We start from the raw sequence: 23899 nt of genomic DNA on the forward strand, positions 1-23899 counted from the left end.
TTGTGCAGTTACATTATTAAATTATTAAAATTTGACTTTATTTATATTTTTTTATATAGAAAATCATTGATATCATCAAAACAAATAATTATATAATATAAAAGAGATGTCGCTATAATAATCCTTACAATTTATGAGTGAAATAAAAAAAATAAGATTGTATGTTATTTGTAATATATATTCAATATGATTTAATAATTTAAATTATTTTAATATTATGTAATGATTAATAATTTATATATTTATTTAATATTTTTATATATCTACATATATAATTTAGGTTTTGAGTTACTCGAATTATTTAACCTCTTTGTTTAAATTCATTCAAATTTAATTCAGACTTTTAAATTCTTATCCAAACCTATATTAAATTTAAAAATAACTTGTCCAACCATTAAACAAATTCAATCTAAGTTTGAGTTGGTCGGGTTTGGGCCCGCCGAATTTGTACGCATACTTTGGTTTGCCACCCGCTTAGTTTTAGGTAAAGGAGTGCTGGAATGTGGAATTTACCTCCAAGGAAATTCCAATTGTGATTGCGGCATTGCCGAGCCCTTAATCGTAAACAGTGAATTGAAATGGAGTCATTGCTAGGGTTTATGGAAACCACGAGCAGCTTCGATGTCGATGTCGATGTCGATGTCGACCGATCATGCGACTACAAGTTGGTCCCGTGGCTTACCTGGGATGAATGGGACTTGGTCAGAGACTCTCTCTTCTCTTCTTCCCCACACTCCATTACCTTATCTCTTCAAAGAGTAAGTACTAACATAAAACTCCTATTTTCCGGGAAAATTTTCTCGAGAAACATACGGAGGTTAATGATATTACAAATTTTAGCATGACCAATTGTGGTTTTCCAGATAACGGTGTGGCGAAGCAGAGGGTGTCTTCCTATTGTGATTGAAGTAACTGCTTCAATTATTGAAATTCAGCAAAAAGACCCTTTTTTTAGGTAATGAATTTTTTTCCCAAACTTTTTTTGGTTAATATTCCAAACTGAAATAAACTTGAATGTTGTGTGTTTATTTATTTTATTATTATACCGAGGAATTGTCTTGTCAATTGTAGAGTTGACCTTGGTGATGATGCTTTGGACTCGGAGGAGATGCTGACGATGCTATATTGCATGGCAATTGTGAGGTAATTATTGTTTTATTGATGAATTATTCTCATGGGTTTTTGGGTTGATGCATTAAGAGAGAAAAAGAGATTAATTTACAATTGTTACTCAGTGTTTGGTTGGGGGATTTGGAAACAAAAAGGGAAAATTTGGTTATGATTTTCTTTTCCTAGTGCTTTTATTTTTCTTGTATTTCTTTTTTTATACTTCATTGGTACTACTAAAGCTTGTTTGGATATAAGGAAGCATTCATTCTCTCCTGATGTCGTCTATGTGTATGACTATGTAGGAAGTAGTTGAAAGTTTTTAAATGGGGTTGAAGTTGATAAATATTTTCACCTCAGGTTGAGACTTATATTCATTATTATTATTTTTTTTTTTGTCTAACTTGTATTTCAGAAACAAAATGACTTTTGTTTTATGTCAAAAAGAAGATCCAAAAGCATTTATCAAAAAAAAAAGAAAAAAAAAAAGAAGATCCAAAATCAACTATAGGATAAAGTTAGTTGTACGTTCTCAACTCCCAAAACTTCCCACCCCTAGGCGAAAAAAGAAAGGAAAATATGGAGCTCTCAATATATATATATTTCTTTCTTATATGAAAACTTGGTTGGCTTCATCCACACTCCCTTTAAAAGCAATATGTTGCCCCCTCTTTTAGGAGGAGCGGGGGGTGTTGGTGGGCTTATCCAATGTTGGCTTAGGTTATATCATGGTTCATGTTAAAAGTTGTGGTAAAAAAATATCATAGTTGCTCCAGCGTTTTGATATATTTTGTATAGATATGCAACTATAAAAACCCAAGCTTACTAATATTGAGTAAGTATTTTAAGCTTGGCTTGCTTTCCATAGAATTTGAGGTTGTATTGAAAAGTGAAGCGCAACCTTTTCTTTCTTTGTTACAATTTGGGTGGACACTGTCACGACCTGGATAGTTATTCTTGCAACCATCGTTAAATCTGATGGAAAACCCAAGTTGATTAATATATTTAAGGGTTATTTGGGATGATCTAAATAAGTACACTTTTTGTCTTTTTACGAAAAGATGTGCAGAAAAGTAGAGAGGTGATGTGATGAAAAAAAGATAAAAAGATAAAAAGATGGATTATATAGGGGATGCCAAACCACCCCTTAAGCTGGGGTTGCCTTCCCTAGAAATTGAGGTTTTGTTGAAAAGATAAGCTCAACCCTTTCTTTCTTTGGTGCAATTTGGGTGGACATTATCACAAGTTGTACATCCAAACTTGATTAGTCTTGCAACCATTGTTAAACCTAATAGAAAATCGTAAGGATAATTTAGGAGGTAAATAATAATCAGTGTGTTTGATTTTAATTTTCTGAATTCAGTTTTCTGAAAATTGAGTTTTTTATTTTTCGTGTTTTTTTTTTTTAAATTTTTGGTGAATATTTTTTAAATTTTAAGCAATTTCTTTACTTTTTCAGATATACCTTACTTAGATGTATCTAAATAGTAAATTATTTGTGAAAAAATATTTTAAAAAATTAATAAATACACAAAAATACAAAAAATGTACTGATTTTTTGTATTTTTGGTATTTAGTGAATTCTTTTAAAGATTTTTTTTAAAAATACTATACTTTCTAAGTGTATTTATATTTGGTGTGTCTAAAAATTAAAAAAATTGCTTAAATATTAAAAAAATTCAGTGAAAACAAAAAAAAATACGGAAAACAAAAGTATAATTTTTTAAAAAGTGAATTTTGAAAACTAGAAACAAACAGAGTGAATGCTTTTTTTTTTTTGTTAAACTGTTGTTTTGAGCTTAGCTTCCTAATCCAAATGAGCTAAACATTTAGGCTTGAGATGGCGGATATAAAAAAAGGGGTGGCCCTTCACATAAGGCTCTCGCAAAAGCGTTACCCCCATAGCTTGGGTGATTGTTCTCTTAACTTGAACCTGTGTCTTTAGAGACGCAAATAGTAAGTCTTACGGTTGGGCCAAGATGCCATCTCTGAGGAAGTTATTAATGAAAAATCTTAAATGTCTCAACCTTATCCTCGAACTTGATTGGCAAGGCTTAAGAGAAAATTAGGAGAATTGAGATAATGTATTGATAGTTTAAGCTTGCCTTGCTAAACAAACGGTCCAATTTTATTATCTATTTGGAAAGTCTCTCCTGCTTTGTTCCTCTGAATGCCATTTGTGTGTATGGTTCTTTAACTTTTGCCTAGGAAATGATGTTGTACCTGTGTCAGTTTATACTTTTGTTATGAGTTTACAGTGTTGAGATGGGTTTGGCTCAAGTCTTTCTGCCACAACGGTAGTTTAAGGATTTGGACTTGAACTTGGCTTGATTTGATTCTCAACTCCTTTCATAGGTTTGATCCTTAAATAAGCTTCTTAATTTGAAGAATTCTAGATTGTGAGATTCTCTTACCACTTACTAGATGAAATGTTCCACTTTTTTGGCCTTAAAAGTAATATGAAATTCAGTATACTTTTGTAAAACATGTTCTTAGCTGCTACAACATTAATTAAAAACTGTTACCAACACTCAAATTGTAATAAACAAGGTCATAAATTGCTCATCAATTATTATTATTATTATTTTTGGCATTTTTTGTGCTAGAAGAAAATTCATGGCCCTAGTTTTGATTCCTAGTATATGATATCATCAAACCACGACTATTACATCAACTAATACTGTGATTTAAAACCATGAGCTGGGAATACTGGTGTATGTCTAATCTATATATGTATAACAATAATTTATAATTTCAAAATAAGTGTACTTGTTATGTATACCATATTTTTAATGGTAATACATTTTATAGTCTATTCCCTTAAAATAAAATGTTTGTGGCAACTACAAGTACATGTTATTCTAGGAATAAGTGTTGTGAAGTGTTGAACTATAATAAATAACCCATCTGTACATAATAATATGTATGGAAATTGCTGATTTGATGAGTGATAATAAGTTGAAAGTAGAAAAGTATTTTTCCTCTGCCTTACTTCTGTTGGTTTAATTGCTTGCTTGCTTGCTTACTAGTGTTTTAATTGTGGGCACCTTCTTATTTTCTATTTTCCCTCTTTTGCGGGTGGGGGGAAGGAGCATTATTAAGCAGATATGCCTTTTCATTTCAACTTTTAGTGACCACTCGAGCATGTGTAAGCTTCATGTTGTAATTGAATGTGATTAATTTTTCTCTCTGCATGTTTGTGACCTTCAGTTTCAAACTTTAAGAAGAAATTAGGCTTAACTCTTAAATTTTTTCTTTGAAGGCTTGTGAATGGTGTTGTTGAGAAGACACGCAAGAAGACAGAGGTATCAATTGCAGAGGCAGCTGATGCAATCAATATTCCACGTATGCTGATTGATATTCGTCATGGTAAGGAACTCCGAATAATCATTGCGCTCAAATCAAAATATGTATTTTCTTTATCTAGTTATTAACATTTTATCTTGCTATTCTAACCCCCAAGTCTAGGGAGTTGGTTACTTTTGAACCCCACCACTTTCGAGTCACATTAGAGAGTTAACATTTTAAGGCTTAGAGTGCATTCATTTTTGAAAAGTGTTTTCTGTTCAAAACAAAAAATAAAACGGAAACTTACATTGATCAATCTCTCTATTTTCTCTACTGGGTTGGCAACTAGATACCACTGAACCAACATTCGGTCTATCATTGATGTATTCTACAAATTACGGTCATGTTTTTCCCTTAAATGACATATAGGTACAAACCAACATTGGTCACTCTTTGATGTTTATTTGTAGAGGGTTCTCACCGTGATCTCCCTTCACTTCGGTTGGTTCGTCTTGCTTCAATTAAGGTATCTATATGTTCTCTTTCTGTCGTATATAATCTAATCAACTGCCCTCATTAGGAGGCTTGTTTGCCATGATAAGTTACTAGGTTTTTGGGCATGTAAAGTGGTTTGGCGTCTTGTGCAGAAAATTGCTCTAATCACATGTGGGTAGCTCTGTAGTTTGTGTTGCCTGAAATATTAGAAATGATTCCAAACACTTGACTTTGGTATTCTCGTACCAAAAGAAGATTGGAATGGGCTTGTCCAAAATCTTGGTCTTTAAACAATTATAAGATACGCCATGCCGGTCCAACATAACAATGTTATTGGGGTGAAGTGGGAGATTATCCACATGTTAAGTTTGTCAATGGCTCACCCACTTGGTTAGCCTGTAAGAGGCACCGTTTTTCTTTCTAAATTGTTTTGAGTCTTAAAAGAATAGATGGATGTAGTTTTTTTTATTGATATTCAGAGATGATTAAGACAAAGTTTCAAAAAGAAGAAAACGTATAGCAGACAAGGATCAATCTCGAAATTTTGGCACTTCAGGTGTGTTTCAACTGAAACAACATCTTTAAATCAAAAGATTCTAGTGAATTGACATAGAAAATTAGATGATCCAGAACCAAAAAAAAAAAAAAACTAAGAAATCAACCCTTCCATTTTACATGTGATGCAATCCACTAGACGAGCAAGAAAAAGTAAAGCTAAAGAAGTGGCAATATTTGGAAATTGGCATGAGATACTATTTTTATTAGAGCCCTATTTGTGTTTGTTTTGGGTTTAATATGCTACTAGTTAGTTTAAAATTAAGTTTTGCAAGTTGTTAAGGTTTGGGGTATTTTGGTAATTTATAGAATTTCTGTGGGTTGCCATGGGTTGTCTTATGGGTTAAGTTGTTTAATTGATTTTTTTTTTTTTTTGATTTTATTTGTATGGGATAAAGTTTAGAAGTAAGTTTTTAGTAGTTTCCTTTGTGGCAAATCCAATCCAACTGGAAAAGAAAGTCTCTAAATTCTGCATAAAGTCATGTGACGCTTCTAGTTTAATGGAGTTGATATCTTAGAGAATTTTAGAGCTTTGAATCTTTCTTATGGATCGTGAGATGTGATATTTTCCTATGCTTCTAGGATAAATTACCCTTTAAATTTTGAAGCAGAACTTTTCACTCCATCTTTGTGTTTTGCACCAAATCCAAACTGAAGGAACTATATATTTTTCTATGCTTCTAGGAAATTACTCTGTATGGAGCTCCATGACAATACAACTTGAACTGATTAATCCAACTGAATTGTTTAGTAATATTCATGTTGATTTGAGATTACATGACCTCCAATACACACCTTTGTACCTTTCACGTATCTTGTGAATGGGATCATTAAATTCTGAATTTCTTTACTGTTGTTGTTGTCTGAAAGTTAAATCACAAAGCATTATAATTCTGTGGGCAATTTCAGGCGCTAGATTGGTTGAAGTCTTATTATTGGGAGCTTCAAAAGAAGGCAATTCCATTTCAAAGTGATGGCATTGGTAGCCTGCGAAAAGAAATCAAGTATAGACTCTGTGAATTGGCTTTTTGGTTGAAAATCAAGCACACTAAAGGTTCAAGTTCTTCATTAGCTAAGGGGAAACGTGCGTATGGATTTTTCATTTTTTATTTATCAGTGTTTTTCTTTTTCCATGGCTTGAAGGATTCCTTGTCTTTCTTCCCCTTTGTATCCTTTTTAATTTGTGGCATGCATTCAATATTTTGTGTTTGCTATAAACTAAATAGACATTATTATGCTTCTGCCATATGTTCAATAATTCTTTGATTGGTATATATGTGTGTGACAAATTGATAGTATTCAGAAGCATTCTTCTGTCATATTATTTAAAGATTGCCTATGAGGTCTCTTTCTTTAAATGCTAATCAAGTCCTGGTTGGCGCAACTTAAATTGTAAGGTAAATTGGAAAATGAGCTATCTATTATAAAATCTTTGATCTATTTTCATATAACAGGTTTTTAATTAAGCATACTTTCCTTTCTCTTAAATATGTATAGTAATTTGTTTTATTTCTTTCTTCTGTCACAAGTTAATAACAAGGATTACAACAGAGCAGATGCTTTTATTCAATATTCTGTTCTAAGATCCTAAAGAACCTGGTCTGTTCTAATACTTGCTGTTATTAACTTGTGATAGAAAAAGGAAATAAACAAATTAACTTGTGGTATAAAAAATTTGAAAATGATACAAACAGGGTATTAATTTGAAATTAAGGCTCTTTTAGGAAGCACTTTTAAATTAAGACCCTGCTCTGCTTTAAGAACATCTGAAAAGGGTACACTTTTCAAATACATATTTGAAAATCGGTCTTAAAAATGATATATATTGTTTAATTATGTAGGTTCAGAAATAGGATAATCTATCGTTCATAAATAAAATGAAACATTTGGAAACACTTCTCTTTAATGCAGGTTCAGAAATAAAAATGATACCCTTTTTTTTCTTTAACACAGGTCTTAATTTCTCTTTAATGCAGGTTTAGAAATAAAAATTATCCTATTTTCTTTTTACATTTGAAGTTATACTTAAAAAAATTACCATGGATATTCAAGTGGTATATTTTGGGTTGGTGCAATATTTTATTATTGTGCAGTTAAGTAAAAGGATTTGAAAATTTTCAGTATTATGATGCAAAATCCAACAACTGCTAAACTGGTACTAAAGCAGTCACAGTCCACCTTTGTAGAGGCATTGTGTTTCAGCTACTGAAAGAAAGCTTAGTGATGGGTTATATACTATATTCCCCAAGTCTGACGCAAAAAGAAAAGGAAGAAGTAAAATCCACATGTTTACAGCTAAGCTTTTCGTAGGCTGCTTGTGATTCAAATACATCATATTTCTGTCACAGTGGAAGAAATATTCAGTGAAAGGCCTAAAACTACGTTGTTTGTGGAGCAAATAATATTATGTGTAGATACATACCCATAATATCTGCTTGAATGAAAAAAAGAAATTCTTTGTTATGTCATAAAGAAAAGAAACATATTTGGCTACATACTGTATGTTGTTTTGTGTTATTGGTCTACCTCACCAAAGGCGCATGCCTTATATTCAACCTTATGTGATTTTATTTTCCGTATGTATTTGTTGTCCCTTTAAAACAACTCATGTAGTCATGTTAGCTAATCCTAGTATTTAGGACAATGGTCAGTTGAGTTGAGTTGAGAATAAGAGTTAGTTTGATTTATCTCTTGCGTAAAGGAACTTTATGGTTACCTTTCCTTTTTTTCGTCTATTACTTGTGTTGTGCTCGTTTTGTATCTTTCTCTTTTTTCTATATTATTAATAAAATCTCCTTTGTTGCTGATAAAAAAGGAGAAGAATTCAAAATTTATAACTACTCTATGACCTTTGATTTTATTGACATCCACTTCTTTTGTAGGGACTAAACATTGCGAACAACTTTGCGGGCGTAATTAGTTTCTCTCTCTTATGGCCGGCAAACCCCAAACCCAATCTTCAAAGTCTGCAGGTGAATCCATTCAATGTCATTTTAAAAATTTTCCAGACGTACATGGCAGTGGTGTTTTTCAGCTTTTTATAGCCAGTCTTATGCTAAGACGTGGTTCAAAAGTTGGGTTGTTTGATTTTTATTTTTTGTAATTTTTTTCCCCCTTTCCTCTCCTCTCTCTCCTCTAAGTGCCATATTAGGGGCTGGCTGTCTTGAATTTTAAACCAAACTGGTTTTCCCTTGGTTCACCCGAAACCTTTACAACACCAACAGGTTTTCTCTCGGCTCACCTACAATCCTTATAACAAACTTCAAACAAAACAAGTAACTGGATTTTCTTAGTTCAATCCAAAACCAACCACCACCAATCCACAATTCCTATCACTTCAACTACTATGTTCACCTTGAGCTCCTAGGGTGTCTCTAAATGAGGTTGAAGTGTAGGTGTATGTAGGGCTCGGTATAAAAATAGCCGACTTGCAAAATCCGTCCTATCCGATCCTACCCGCAGCGAATTGGGCAGTTTCGGCATAAGTTTAGGACGGATGCAGGTCTAGTTTTAAGAAAAAGTTCTGGTTTGGATCGGGTCTTGGTTGGACCCGCACTAATCCAACCCACCTGCAGATCAATTTAAAAAAAATTCTGTTTTGTTTTGTTAGTTTGAACGCTAGCAGCAAGCAGCAACCCAGCAGCTGCTTACTCTTTTATCATCTCTTATCTCTCTCTCTCTTGCCGACTATTGAAAGAAAGTGAAAGACTTCTTTGATGATGATCTGAAGGCAGACGGCGAGTTTTGACATACAGATATATATACATATATCAATATCATATATATATATATATCCATGTTGTCCCTAAAGATTATCAATAAAGCTTTTGTTGTTGAACAAAAAAAAAAAAAATGTTGTCCCCAAAGATTTGACAATAAAACTAAGGAATGCATCAGGTAATATATATGTATATATGAATATATCAATCATCATATATATATATATATTCATGTTGTTTTTCTTTTAAGATTTGACAATAAAACTAAAGAATGCTCCAATAAGATGTAATACTTTCTGATATGCTCCAATATAGTGAGGTGGACATTGGTTAAGCTTGATGAATTGGTTATGGATGCTGTGGGGTGCTGGTGCTATGCTTTGTTTGTATTTTTTCTGGAGCTGCCTGTGTTCTAATGGGTTTTTTTTGGTGTGTCGCATCAGTGGGGTGAATGGGCGTGATTTGAGATATTAATTTTGAATGTATAAGATTTTTAAATCTCATGGCTATTAGTTTTACATGAAAATAGTCCCAAAAAAAGTGGCCAAAAAACAAAAGGCCAACAAAAAAATTTCAAGAAAAGCAGAAGCTTCAACTCGCACATCCGATTTGCACCCACCCGTGGAACCGATTGACCCACCTACACAAACCGCAAACCACATTTCAGGCTGCTGCAGGTCCAATTTTATTAACCCGCAGCAGTGTGGGTCAGGTGTGACCCCAATCCAGCCAAAACTGGCCCGCGACCAGCCATAGGTGTATGCGATGGCAATAATGTATTAACTACACAAGAAGGTTGAGAACAATGCCTTCCACTAGCAAAGAGATCAAAGACTTTAAGGAGCAATGTCTTGAAAAGACTTGTGTCGAAGGTTGCTCTCCCTCTCTGGGGTTGGATAAAATGTGTGTACAAGAGGTGTATAAACTCTCTAGGTGTCTTCTCTCATCAAAGAATCCCTGATGGGGCTTGGGTGTATTTATAGGAGGCAGTCCCTGGCAATTAATATTTAGTTTTTCAAAATTTCTAAGTCTGTAGGCTTGCCCACACCACAATTTTGGTCAGCCCAATCTTAGTCTTCTGGAATGCACTCTTGGGATTCCACTTTGTGTTGACTTACTTGTTTGCTTCTGTTAGTCCACATGTGGGTATGCATGTATGGAAGACAACCTAAAAGGCCTATATGGTTGACCAACCTATATGGTTGGTCTCCTGTGGATTAGACACAACCCTAGTTGACCAATCTTCAATGTTAGTCGCCCGAACTGACTAAATGAATTGTAGAGCCCATTCTCTATGGTCTTCTTGATCCCATCCTTGTCTAAAGCTTTTTATTTGCCGATGAAGCTTTCCCGTACCATCTTGCATGCCAATGAAGCTTTTCCATAATTCTTCAAGCTTCCAAGGCTCTAAGGCTTGTCCAATATACTCTCTTCACGAAAGTGGTCTAAGAAGCACAGGCATGATATACAACACACCTAAGACATGACCATATTGACAAAATAGTTTAAAAAACAATTTTGTGTTTCTTCGGGGTGTGGTTTGGTTTCTATCTAAAAGCATATTACACAGTAATGAAATTCCCAACCTAATGCTAGTACTAACATTAACATCTCTTTGTTAGTTCTTTTGGGGGTTGGGGGTGGTGGTTTACACTTGGGAAATTTAGCCAAAACCCCTTTATTAGACCCGTATTTGGCGAAAGGGATAGCCCAATTTATTTTGCTTCATAACCTCCTAAGGAGGAGGCGCATAATTGAGTAAGGACAAAATAAAATATCATTTTTTTTTTCTTCGACAATATTGCTAGAGTAACATGTTATTTTGAACCAGAGTAACATGTTATTGTTTACATCAATTTTGAAAGTAATAATATATATATATTTTTTAAGAATTTCATAGTCAACATGATGAAGATCATGGAAAGAAGAAAAAGAGCAAATCTGGAATTTCACATGAAACACATTTAGGGCATCAAGAATTAAAGATTTGGAATAATTTTGAGTCTTCATGTTATTATAGTAGGTTTTAGTAATTAAGGGTATAATAGTAATTCCAATAATTGTTGGACACGGGTTGTATGGGTCACCCATGGGTTTTATTTTGGGTCAAGTTATTAAATGAATTATTATATATGGGTTTTATTATGTCTAAAATAATCTTAGTGGTCAAAAGTTCAAGTTTCCTATTTTGATGTTGAAGTAGAATTTAGAAGTCATTAAAGTTTCCTATTATGATTGACGTAAAATTGGAAGTCATAGTTAGTCTAGAATATTAGTAAACCAAACCAAACCAAGCCAAGCCTTATGTCCTATCAAATGGGGTCGGCCACATGAATCCTTCTTCTCCACGCGGCTCTATCAAATACTATTTCGTTAGTCAAATTAAGTAGATCCATATCTCTATTTACAATGCTAGTCAACATTAATCTTGGCTTATCCGGTCCCCTAACACTTCTATCTACCGTCACTGCATCGCCTCTCTTCATTACTGCCTCTGTTGGTCTTCGTTGAATATGACCAAACCAAACCATTTCAATCGATTCTCTTTCAACTTATCTTCTATCGGTGCTTTTCTTACCCATTTTCGAATATACTCATTCCTAATTCTGTCTTGTCTAGTCTTGTCACACATCTACCTTAGTATCCTAATTCTGTCTTGTTCCCTAACACTTCTATCTACCGTCACTGCGTCGCCTTTCTTCATTACTGCCTGTGTTGGTCTTCGTTGAATATGACCAAACCAAACCATCTCAATCGATTATCTCTCAACTTATCTTCTATCGGTGCTATTTTTACCCATTTTCGAATATACTCATTCATAATTCTGTCTTGTCTAGTCTTGTCACACATCCACCTTAACATCCTCATCTCAGCCACACAAATCTAATCTACATGTTATTTCTTGGTTGCTCAACACTCCGTCCCATACAATATCGCTGGCCTAATAGCTATTCTATAGAACTTACCTTTTAGTCTAGTGGGTATTCGTTTATTGCACAGTACTCCAGACGCATTTCTCTACTTACACCGTTCTACCTTAATCCTATGGGTCATATCCGCATCAATCTCTCCCGTCGTTGTGATAATTGACTCTAAATAATAAAAATATTCACTCTTAGGCAGTTCTTAGTTCTCAATTTTGATTTCTCCTCTGCCTTCATTGTTACTGTTACTAAATTTACACTTCGTGTACTCTGTCTTAGTTTTGCTTATCCAGAATCTTTTAGATTCAAGTGTTTTTCTCCAAATCTCCAACTTTGTGTTAACTCATTCTTTAGTCTCATCCACTAGCACGATATCGTCTGCAAAAAGCATACACTATGATACGTCATCTTGAATATTTCTTGTCAACTCAACCATAACTAAAGTAAAAAGATAAGGATTTAAGGTAGATCTTTGGTGTAACCCTACAGTGATAGGAAATTCTTTTGTCTCTCTAACAGGCGATCTAATAGTGGTCACCACCTCTTCATACATGTCCTTAATCACATTAATGTAACCTTTTGTCATCCCTTTTTTCTCTAACACCCAACATATTATATCCCGAGACACTCTATCATATGCTTTCTCAAGGTCGATAAACACCATATAAATGTCTTTTTTATTTTCTCTGTACTTTTTTGTTACTCTCCTCAAAAGATAGATCGCTTCCATTGTTGACCTGCTAGGCATAAACCTAAATTGATTTTCTGACACCTTTGTTATATTTCGCAATCGGCGTTCCATCACTCTCGCCCACACTTTCACTATATGACACATTAGCTTGATTCCTTTATAGTTGTTGCAATTCTGGATATCTCTGTTATTCTTATAGATTGGCACTAAATACTCTTCCTTCAGTCATCTGGCATATTCCTAGTCAACAAAATTTTGCTAAACAACCTAGTCAACCAAGCAACCCCCTTTTTTTCCAAACACTTCCAAACTTCAATAGGGATATCACCGGGTCCTAAAACCTTATTTGATTTCATCTTCTTAAGTGCAATCTCTACTTCAAAGTTCATAATTTTGTAATAGAACCTATAGTCTTGGTTTATCGTATTACTAGTTATTTCTTTCCCAATTGATGTACCTCCATTTCCTCGTTTAATAGTTTCTCAAAATAGTTCTTCCATGTCTCCTAATCTTTTCTTCCTTCACCAATACCTTAGGATCCTCACTCTTGATGCACTTAACTTGATTAAAATCTCTTATTTTCCTCTCCCGTATCTTAACAAGTTTGTGTGATTGGCCTATACTTTGCGAGGGTGAAGCACTTTTCTCTCTCTCTTGTTCTTGTTCTTCTTCTATCCAGTAAGGTTACTGTACATGTTACTGTTCACAATGCTTAGAACAACCACCCAACTGTCCCTAAACACTTGTGTTTTCATTCTCAAAACCCACCCTTTTACAAACCCTTAAACTCTTATTTTTTTAAATACTTATGTAGTCACAAAATCCTACCAAATTCAGCCCTATAAGTCTACTATTGCCGTTAAACCAGGCTCACTGCTTGTAGGAAAGTAATCCTTACTCGTCCTACACAAGGTTGTTAAGATCACGATCCGGATCCTAGGATCGTACGATCCTACGATCCATTTTTGGAGAATCGATCTGGATCGCATGATGAGTCGTATTTTGTTCAGGATCGTTGCAGGATCGGTAGGATCGTACGTGGGACCGTAGGATCGTATTTGGATTGCGATCCTATACGATCCTACTTTTGGGCTTTTTTCTGATATTTTTATTACAGGTTTGATGCATTTTCTAAAGACCCACGAGTCCACGACATGAGATTAGGGCAAAATATTGGGGGAAAGTTGGTCATGAGAGCTGAGCAGCCTCCATCCAGCCTCCATCCAGATTCCAGGTATGCTTCTTCTTCTTCGTCTTCTCTTCATCTTCTTCTCTGTTCGACTCATTTTTCTCTGTGCTTCGACTCCTTCTCTTCTCCTCTGTTCGACTCCTTCTTCTCTTCTGTTCGTCTTCTTCGACTCCTTCTCCTCTGTTCGTCTTCTTCAACTCCTTTTCTTCTTCTCCTCCATCTTCTTTTTCCTCTGCTACTGTTTTTTTTTTTTCCCCTCTTCTTCCATTTTTCTGTCTTTCATTCCCCTTTTGTTTTTCCCCTTCTTTTTCCTTTCCCCTTCTTCTTCCTTTCCCCTTCTTCCATTTTTCCATTTTCCTGTCAACCTAATTTTGAACTTGTAATTTATTTTTGCAGATACCATACCACCAAGGAAAAGTGCGCAGATACCACCAAGGAAAAGTGCAGCTTCATACAGGTTTGTTCTCAATTAATTTGTAAATTGTAACATGACTTTAGATTACCTAGTGAGTTGATTCAATGTTTGCTCTGTCTTTTTATTAACATAAGCTAAAGTTGCTTATGATTATGTAGTCTTTCATTTGTAAATTAACTTCTAAATTCTAATTTATCCTTATCTATAATTTCAATGAGGCCTTTGTAGGGCATCATGGTATTACTATTGTAATCAATTTGTTTTTGACTGTAACTTGACTTTTTTCTCTCTGATATTTCACAACTATCAAATTGTAAATTGTAGTAAATTGATTCAGTGATATTCAATATATGATTGTAGGTTTGTGAATTGAGTTAACAATGTCTGCCTCTGGTTCTGGAAGAGGGAGGAAGAGGAAAAATGTTGCGGGTAACCGAACGGATCCTGGTTGGGAACATGGAATTGAAATAGATGCTGCAACCAAAAAGGTACAATGCAAGTATTGTAACGTGACTCGATCGGGAAGTATATTTAGATTAAAACATCATTTAGCTTGTACTCATCAAAATGTTGAGCCATGTCCTCAAGTCCCAGAAGATGTTAGAGGAAAGTTCATGAGTCTTTTCAGAACTCAAACATTAGAGTCTCAAAATAAAAAGAGAAAGATGTTTGATGTTGGTGATGATTCTGAAGCGGAGGTGGAACTATTATCATGTCATCATCAAAACAAACAAAAACGGGTGGGTGCCATGGATAAATTTGTGATGAAGAAATCTGGACGTCAAAATCAAAAAACTCTCAATCAAATGTTTAAGAAAGAAGAGAGAGATGATGTTTGTCAAACCATAGCTCGTTTTTTTTACACTAGTGCAATTCCTTTTAATTGTGTCAACAACCCTATATTTCCACTCATGGTTAAGAAGATTGGGGATTATGGAAAAGGACTTGTGCCACCATCTTACCATGAAATTAGGGTGACATTTTTAAAAAAAGAAGTGCATGAGACACTACAATTGGTTGATGAGTTTAAGGAACAATGGAAGAAGACCGGATGTACAATTATGTCGGATGGATGGTCAGATAGAAAGAGAAGATTCATATGTAATTTTCTTGTGAATAGCCCTAATGGAACTATTTTCTTGTCATCACTAGATACATCCGACATTTCAAAAACGGGTGAAAAGGTTTTTGAGATGTTAGATGAGGTTGTTGAGAAGGTTGGAGAAGAAAATGTTGTGCAAGTTGTAACTGACAATGCTTTTAATTATAAATTGGCGGGACAAATGTTAATGGATAAGAGAAAGGGCTTGTTTTGGACTCCTTGTGCCGCCCATTGCATAGATTTGATGTTAGAAGATTTTGAGAAGGAAATACAAGTTCATCGTGTTACAATTGGTAAAGGAAAAAAGATTGTGGCATACATTTATTCAAGAACCAATCTTATTCATTGGATGAAGGAGTTTACAAAAGACATTGAACTTATAAGGCCTGTGGTAACTCGGTTTGCTACCTCTTACTTGACATTGAGACGTCTTCATGAGCAAAAAGGTGCATTGTTCTCTCTATTTACATCAAACAAGTGGAGGAATAGTAGATTTGCGAAGTCTGAAAAGGGGAAAAAAATTGAAAATATTGTTTTGGACAATCGATATTTTTGGAAGGGTGTTTCTACCTGCTTGAAGGCTGCAGTACCTCTCATTAAGGTACTTAGGTTGGTGGATTCGGATGAGCATCCGGCAATGGGATTCATTTATGAAGCAATGGATCATGCGAAAGAGGAAATTCAAAAGAATTTCAATAATGTCTTAAGATGGTAAACTTTTTATTTAGTGTTGGCTATTTATTTGCTCTTTAATACTATTTCCCTAAACTTTTTATTTATTCATTAATAATATTTATTAAATTGTGTCAGCTATGATCCTATATGGGCCATCATTGATAGAAGATGGGAAACGCAACTCCATCACCCATTGCATGCTGCAGCATACTTCTTGAACCCTCAGCTTCATTATAGTCCCAATTTTCAAGCTGATGCAGAGATTAAAATTGGGTTGTACAATTGTCTTGAAAAAATGGTCCCTGACACTAATGAGAGGGTGAAGATAGATTTGCAAATTGATGCATTCAAGAATGCAAGAGGACTCTTTGGTATACAAAATGCAATCTTGACTAGAAAAAAGAGATCTCCAGGTTATTTATTTTTACCCTAAGTTGATTTGTAAGTTGTATCAATCTTATGTTATGATTATTTGTTTTGAAGAACTTTAAATTTTGACCTACTTAATTAAAATTTCGATGTAGGGGATTGGTGGGACTCTTTTGGTGATGAATGTCCTGAGTTGAAGAGGTTTACAATTAGGGTATTAAGTCTAACATGCAGTTCATCGGGGTGTGAGCGCAATTGGAGTGCTTTTGAGATGGTACACTCAAAGCGGAGGAATCGTTTACACCAAAGGAGAATGAATGACTTGGTCTTTGTCATGTACAATTTGAAACTGAGACAAAGGCACAAGAATAGACAAGCAATCATGAATCCATTATGTTTGGATGATGTTCCATCAGACGATGAGTGGATAACAGAGAGAGAGAAGCCGACTCTTCCAAGAGAAGGAAATTGGTTGAGTGTGCTTGATAGGAATGCTCGACATGGATGTCATTCAGAAGATGAGGAGGTAGATGCTCTTGCAAGGGATTTGGAATAAGCATGTAAGTCTAGGTACATGATACATCTTTTAGTTTTAATTAGAAGTTGCAATTTCTATAATTTGGATTTTTTTTTTTTTTTAACTCTAACTTAGGCCGTGACCATATTGGAGAAAATGTCGATGAAATTCATGAAGTAAGTGATGATGATGATATGGATGACAACATGAATGCTCCAAGGGATTTTGATCATGACTTTGATGATGCTACTATTGGTGATGATGACATTGAGGAGTTGGGTGACACTGTGGGTGATGATGAAGATAAGGGAGACAATGAGATCAACAATGTTGTTGATTGTGGCAATGATGATTTCGGCGATGAAGATAATGACTTATTTTAGTCTCTTGTTTATTTATTCTTCTCTTATTTTAGTTTGTTTTGTTAAGGATATCAATGTTGTGCAAGTGTTAACTTGAAGACTTGAAGTTGAATTGCTATTTTCTTTTAATATGTTCTTTTGTTAAGATTTGAGGAAAATGTTTGAATGACAACTTGAATTGCCACCTTTTTTTATTATGTTTTCTTTGTTTAAAAAAATGTGCAAAATGTATATTTGAATTGATTATTGTTAGTGAACAAGGCACACAAGTGAGAATATGAGGATTTGAACCTCGATCTACTCATAAGTATGAGAGCTCTACCATTTGAGCTACATTCTCAAGTTTTTTTGGGTCATTTTATATGTATTTTGATAGTATTAGTTAGACATATAAGAATTATTGCATTTTTTCATCGTTTTAGTAGGATCTTACGATCCCCGATCCGATCCTACGATTCCCGATCCGATCCTACGATCCGATCCTTCAGACCCCCAAAACGATCCTATGTAGGATCCCGATCTTAACAACCTTGGTCCTACATCACAACATGGATCTTATTTGGTAGATCTTGATGAGAGGATTCTAAATATCCTAATTTTATTAAAAATCGATATCTAGATCAAAAGTTATATTATTTTAAAGTTTAATATATTGGTAATAGTGGTATATGTTGGACTTTTCAGGGAAAACTTTTTGTGTTTATTCTTAATACATTAAAGTTTTATTATGAGGGGGTTTTGACCAAATATCCCTTTACACTTGGGGAGCAGGGAACCTAAACATAACGGTGAGGAGTGACGATGGCTAAATTGTATTTCACACTGATACCAACTATATAAGAATACAAAATTGCTGGAACGAATGTAATTTAGCTATGAAGCACCGACACGTCCCTAGGCCTTACGTACGAGTGCCGGACACGTGTTGGACACGGACACGCGTCGGACACGCAGTAGACACGTGTCCGACACTCTCTCTAACGTATCCCTTTTTTTTTTTGAAATTTTTCAGTCGGACACGACATGGACACGCCGGGACACTTTCCGGACACGCATGAATGGATCGAAGAACCCTAACTGTTGCAGTGGAGACGGAGACGGAGACAGAGAAAGAGAGAGAGAGAAAGAGATCGATGGAGACAGAGAAAGAGAGAACTGTTGCAGAGGAGACAAAGAAAGAGAAAGAGAAAGAGATCGAAGGAGACAGAAAGAGAGAAAGAGATCGAGGGAGGAGATGAGACAGAGAAAGAGAGAAAGAGATTGAGGGAGAGGAAGAAGCCTAACCTGTCAATCGAAGAAGCTGAGGAGGTGGTATTCTTCATCTTCTCTCTTCTTCTTCTCCTTCTTCTCTTCGTCTTCCCTGTTCTTCTTCTCTTCATTTTCTTCCACTTCTCCTCCCTTTCCTCTCTGCTTTTCTGACTCTGCTTTTCTGACTCTGTCTCTCTATCTCAGCCTTTTTGATTTCACTCTCTCTCTCCTCTATTGTTTCTCTTTTTTAAATTTTTTTTCTCTTTTTCTTATCTTGTTTCTCTCTCCCTCTTTTTTTTTTCTTCTTTCTTTTTTTATCCTTATTTTTTTTAAATCTAAAATTTATAAAATAAATTATTTTTATTTAAAAAAACTCATTTAATTAAAAAAAATTTAAAAAATATGTTTATTAATTTTATTATTATTGTAATTGTATAAGAATTAATGATTTTCTTTTTATTTTAGGCATATAATAAATAAATAAAATTATATATATTAAACGTGTCCCCCATTTTTTGAAAAATTGCGTGTCCGCGTGTCTGTGTCGTGTCCGTGTCGTGTCCCGTGTCTGTGTCCGTGCTACATAGTAATTTAGAAAGATCCAACCTGCTTTTTAGTGTAAAATTAGTTGCAACTATGGTAATTGAAATTACAAAATGTTAATAAGAACGCTCTTTACACTACTGCAGAGAATAATAATGATAAATTGTATCGAAGTATATAAAACATGATTTATATTATTACTTTCAGTTTTAAACTGCATGATTGAATCACAACTTATGCAACTGTACAAATGTTAGTGATCTAATATTAAATAACTGTTAGAATAATACAAGCTTAATCTCTTTTTTTCTGTATTTATTTTTTTAAAGCAAAGATAATTGTCTTAATTAAGGCTTGTGGTTGATACATCAAGTTTAGTTTTTCCTCCATTTTGATTCTTGTTTTTCAGAATGTTAGTTAAGGGAATATGTCATTTGGGATGCAGCTGGAGTATTTCAGAATAGTGTTTTGTTTGTGTGTTTGGGCAGATTGATTCAATAGAACTTTGGTATATTAAATTTTTGTTACTTTCGTATATTGAGGAGAAAGAAAAATAGATAGGAGAAAATAAGTATTTGTTACCTTGCCATTTTGGACTTGCTATGTGTCAAGAAATTTTGAGAAAACTAATTTATTGGTATGTTGTTTTATTTTTTGTTTTTTGTCTTATCCATTGCTCTGTTGTCTTTTTCAAGTTCTAAGAAACAGATCACCAAGGCATTCAAACATCTTATTCGATTATATTCTTCCTACTCCTTAGAAGTAGTGTCTGTTTTTGTACAGCTTTTGTTGAGCAGATCAGATTCAAAAAGTTATCAAGTCAGTCATAGTACAATTCATGTGCAGAGTCTATTTGATGATTGGAAGCCTCTCGTTAAGAAATTGTCAAATAAAGAACCAGAGTTGCTTCTGAACCTTATTAAGGCAATCCTTGAAAAGATTGAGACTCAAAAGGCCATGGAATATGGAAGTGGTAACTGCTATGTCTTATTTCCAACATGTTAGCTACATTTTTGTTTTTTGTTTGTTCAATTAATATTTCTGGTTCTTTCATTAGACTTCTAAATATTGCATTACATTTAAGTTTTAAAATGAGAATATTGACATCACATTTTTTTGGTTGAAATACAGAGGGACAGCCCCAATAACAATTAAATTAACATAAAACTAGTATTTCCGAATATTGTCAAGAGTGGCATAATTTTTGCTGAGTTTTTATGAAAAATTTTACCATCATCTTGGCGAACACTGGATTTTCTTTGTTGGGTTTGGTTGCTGCACTACTTTTGGCTTGGAAAAGTTATTTTGTGCTGTCTTTAGGTGATGGAAACCTTCGTCCATAATATGCAAATTAGTTTTGATGTTTGAAATCTTAATAATGCTTGAGATTTACGAATCACAGAGATACTCCTCACTTAGTATTTATTTTTAATTTTTTGTATGTGTTGATATCATAGTTGTCAATCCCATTCTTTACCTATTGGTTGTACTGGCAACAAAATGATACAAAGTGGGTTGAATTCTCTTCGGGGTAATTTTTAGGGTAGTGTCTGATTATTTTAGATTGCACTGGGCTATTTCACCAATTAGGGTAGTATGGGCCTCTTCTAGTACATACTGGGAGAATTAGGCCAAGTTTGGCATCTACTAAATAATACAAAAAGTCAAAAAGTCAAAAAGTCACTATCCTATTTAAGTCACATCATCTTATTTAAATCACATCACCTCTCTAACACATCACATCAAACCCAACCCATATAAGCCAATAAGTCAAAAAGTGCATTTTTTTATAATATCTCAAACCAACCCTTAGTGTTTAGTCCATTATAACATTTTATAAAGAAAAATAGTTTAAAAAATAATAGAGTCCAATGGAAGTTTAAAAAGTAAAAAATGAACAAATACTTCAACAATTAATATGTATTTAGAAAAGACTACACATATATCAAATATTTCACAGCAAAGATGAGACATGAGGATTAGGAGTGGTTATGCCAATATCTTGCTTTTAAGATTTTGACTTGTTGATATGTTCACATCCTACTTTTTAACAGTTTAACTATTTGACATGCCTTTATTATCTGTCATGTGTACCATTTTGAAGTCCCTGTTTGGAGAGAGCTTGAAATTTGCTGTCAAGTTTATTTTTAGATTTGATCACTAACTATTGGTTTATCTCTAGTTATCATTTATAATGTCATTCCTATTTTTTTTTGGCTCAATGGATATACGAAAATCAACATTGTCTGTGTATGTCTGGGTAGTATGTCCTGTAGGTTTTTCCCTTGACACCATAGTCTGTAATAGTGGAGAGATGAATTTTAGTATGTCTTGTAGCTTTTTGTGTCTTTGTGTATGCAATGATTAAATGATCTTACAATGTTGTTTCTTTTGTGTCTTTGATAAAAAAAAAAAAAATTGTGTCAAACTTTATTAGGAGAACATGCCATATCAGAGAGAATACAACTGGGGTACACCACATTGAAAGAGTTTCGGATCTGTTTGAGTGGCTAGTCAGAAATCTGAAGGGACTAAAGCCTATAGGGCGGGGACATTCTGCTATTGTAACTGAAGGTTCTTCAATAGATACAAGTTTGCCAAAGGCAACTCTGGTGAAACTCCTACAAAAATCTCTTCTGGTTTCAAGTCCTAGCAACAACCAGCTCAGGGATGCGGCCTTAGTTCTCGCACATATGATTGGAAATAGCTCTTTGGTTCAGAAACTGAACAAACTATGTTTTCTAGATGCATCAAATCCTAAGTTTGATGAAGAAAACTCTCCTGCCACGAGTTCTGAAAGGAACCTTGCTTGACTAGAGGATTCTATTCACCAAGCAGCCAAGAAGCTTGAGTTTGTTAAACGTCGCCAAGTGAAGAGCAATGTGTTGAAGACAACGAATGGTGATGTGGGAAATAATAACCGATGGGTTATAACAAAATCATGGAACTCAATATGTTGCCCTGTGATGTTGTTTGGCTTCCTGTTCTCGTCTGTGATGATGATGATAAAGAAGTTCTAAAGCCATTAGAAAGCAAGGAATAGAGGGCATTGAACGAGGGTACGCTCAAGCGAGGACTCGATTGTGATGTTGAGCTTTTTAGTAACTCGTGTGTTAACTTAAGAAGATGAGGGGGAGTGAAGGTGTGTGTGAATCGGATGGTAAGGATGATACATTGTCAGAAGGTGTCAAGGGCCGGCTGATGATTGGTGGGGTTTGGAAGAAAGTTGAGGAGGAAGAGGTGTTTGCCATTGCATCAGCTGTAAGGATTTTGGTTTGATTATTACTCAGAGCAAGGAATTTGCAGAATAGCCGAGTCGATTTTAAATGGTTTAGTTTGGCTTATCCTTTTTGCCCATCCCATTTTATATTTTTTTACTTCCAATAGCTGTATCTTTCTTCCTTTTTTGGTTGTTTTTATTTATTCAAATTAGTCTATGTTTATTTAATTTTGTGTGGGGAAGTAGTTTTGTAGGTTAATCTTCATATAGTAGTGTACTAAAACCTAATGCAGGACGTCCCTTGCTTTTCCTAATGCAGGTATGGTCCTGTACAAAAAAACATTTTCACTTCTATGTGCCCTTGGCCAATGCTTGTACGTTTATTGTGGGAATAAAAGAAGAGAAATGTTTATGTTATTCGTCAGTAAATTTATTTCAACTTTTTGCGTATTTTTATGTAATAGAAGTTGTCTATGTGTAGGACTTATTGAGGCTGTTTGGGGTAGTTTAAATGATCTAATTATAATTTATTTTAATTTGAGAGTTTTGTCAGACTATTTGGTGTAATTTTTGTTTATAATTATAAGACAAAAATAGTTTAAATAAGTCGAAAAAAAGTTAATTTTCTAAAACCTAAGGGAGGGGTGTTTTTGGTTTTTACTTTTTGATCATTAGTTTTTAACTTGCAGTAAATTGCACTAAGCTGGTCCATTATATTTAAAAATAATACAACTTTTCTATGCTGCATAAGAAATCACATTCTGAAAATTGAAGTAGGGGTGTTTTTGATTTTGATTTTTAATTTTTAGCTTTTAATTTATAATAAATTACACTAAAATGGTTCATTATATTTAAAAATAATACGACGTCCTATGCTGCATAAGAAGTGAAGTTACACGGGAGATGGAGAGGAGTTTTGAGCGAAATATCATGAGTATAGAAATTTTGTGTCGTTCATGTAAGCAGATTAGGAAGAAATTGATGATGGAAATAGAAGGAAAAGGGAAATAGAAAGAAAATAAGAAAGTATGGATAGGGTTTAAATTTTAGGTTATGTTTGGTTGAATTTGAGAAAAGAAGAAAGAAAAGAGTTTAAGTGAATCCAAAAGAGAAAAAATGTGATGGTATTTCCTTTTCACTTTTTCTTTTCCATGTTTGTTTGTATAAGCAAACAAAAAGTGAAATTGTATTTTCTTTTTCTCTTTCTATTTTTCTCGTCAAATATTTTAATCAACCACAGTTTAAGTAAAAATCAATCTTTGAAGTTTATATGGAGGATTCACTGAAAGTGAAACCATAGCCGGTAACAATAAAGAAACTTTTGAGGATTTTTTTATTACCAAAGCAAGCAGAGGGAAAACATAAAGGAGAAAAGACTTTTTGCAATAAGGAAAGAAAATTAGCAAGAACGTTTGTTTTGCTAGAAATATGTTTTGCATCAAATTTTCAATTTGCAAATCAATTTGCTCAGCGAATAAGT

General features: G+C 34.1%; 1 protein-coding gene across 4 annotated transcripts; it reads left to right on the top strand.

Moving 5' to 3' along the window:
- The first annotated feature begins 404 nt into the window (after window positions 1–404).
- Window positions 405–20173, top strand: LOC114286819 (uncharacterized). 4 transcript variants are annotated; one of them, XR_014357649.1, is made up of 8 exons: window positions 412–758; window positions 864–955; window positions 1072–1143; window positions 4370–4476; window positions 4866–4921; window positions 6355–6529; window positions 8328–8417; window positions 19983–20173. XR_014357649.1 is itself a non-coding variant. In XM_082911042.1 (7 exons), the coding sequence occupies exons 1-7, from the start codon at window positions 579–581 to the stop codon at window positions 8363–8365; spliced, it is 690 nt and encodes a 229-aa protein (XP_082767168.1). In that variant the 5' UTR covers window positions 405–578; the 3' UTR covers window positions 8366–9298. The 4 variants fall into 4 exon arrangements, 3 of the variants coding, with proteins under 3 accessions (XP_082767168.1, XP_082767167.1, XP_082767166.1); XM_082911042.1 differs by lacking the exon at window positions 19983–20173 and having other exon boundaries at window positions 405–758; window positions 6355–6499; window positions 8328–9298; XM_082911041.1 differs by lacking the exons at window positions 412–758; window positions 864–955; window positions 1072–1143; ... (2 more) ...; window positions 6355–6529; window positions 19983–20173 and adding exons at window positions 14365–14425; window positions 14744–16196; window positions 16296–16573; window positions 16685–17089; window positions 17182–17605 and having other exon boundaries at window positions 8353–8417.
- Window positions 20174–23899: the final 3726 nt, after the last annotated feature.

Source organism: Camellia sinensis, unplaced genomic scaffold (genome assembly GCF_055761805.1).
Source record: "Camellia sinensis isolate YWXY unplaced genomic scaffold, ASM5576180v1 Unanchor1, whole genome shotgun sequence".
Taxonomy (NCBI): domain Eukaryota; kingdom Viridiplantae; phylum Streptophyta; class Magnoliopsida; order Ericales; family Theaceae; genus Camellia; species Camellia sinensis.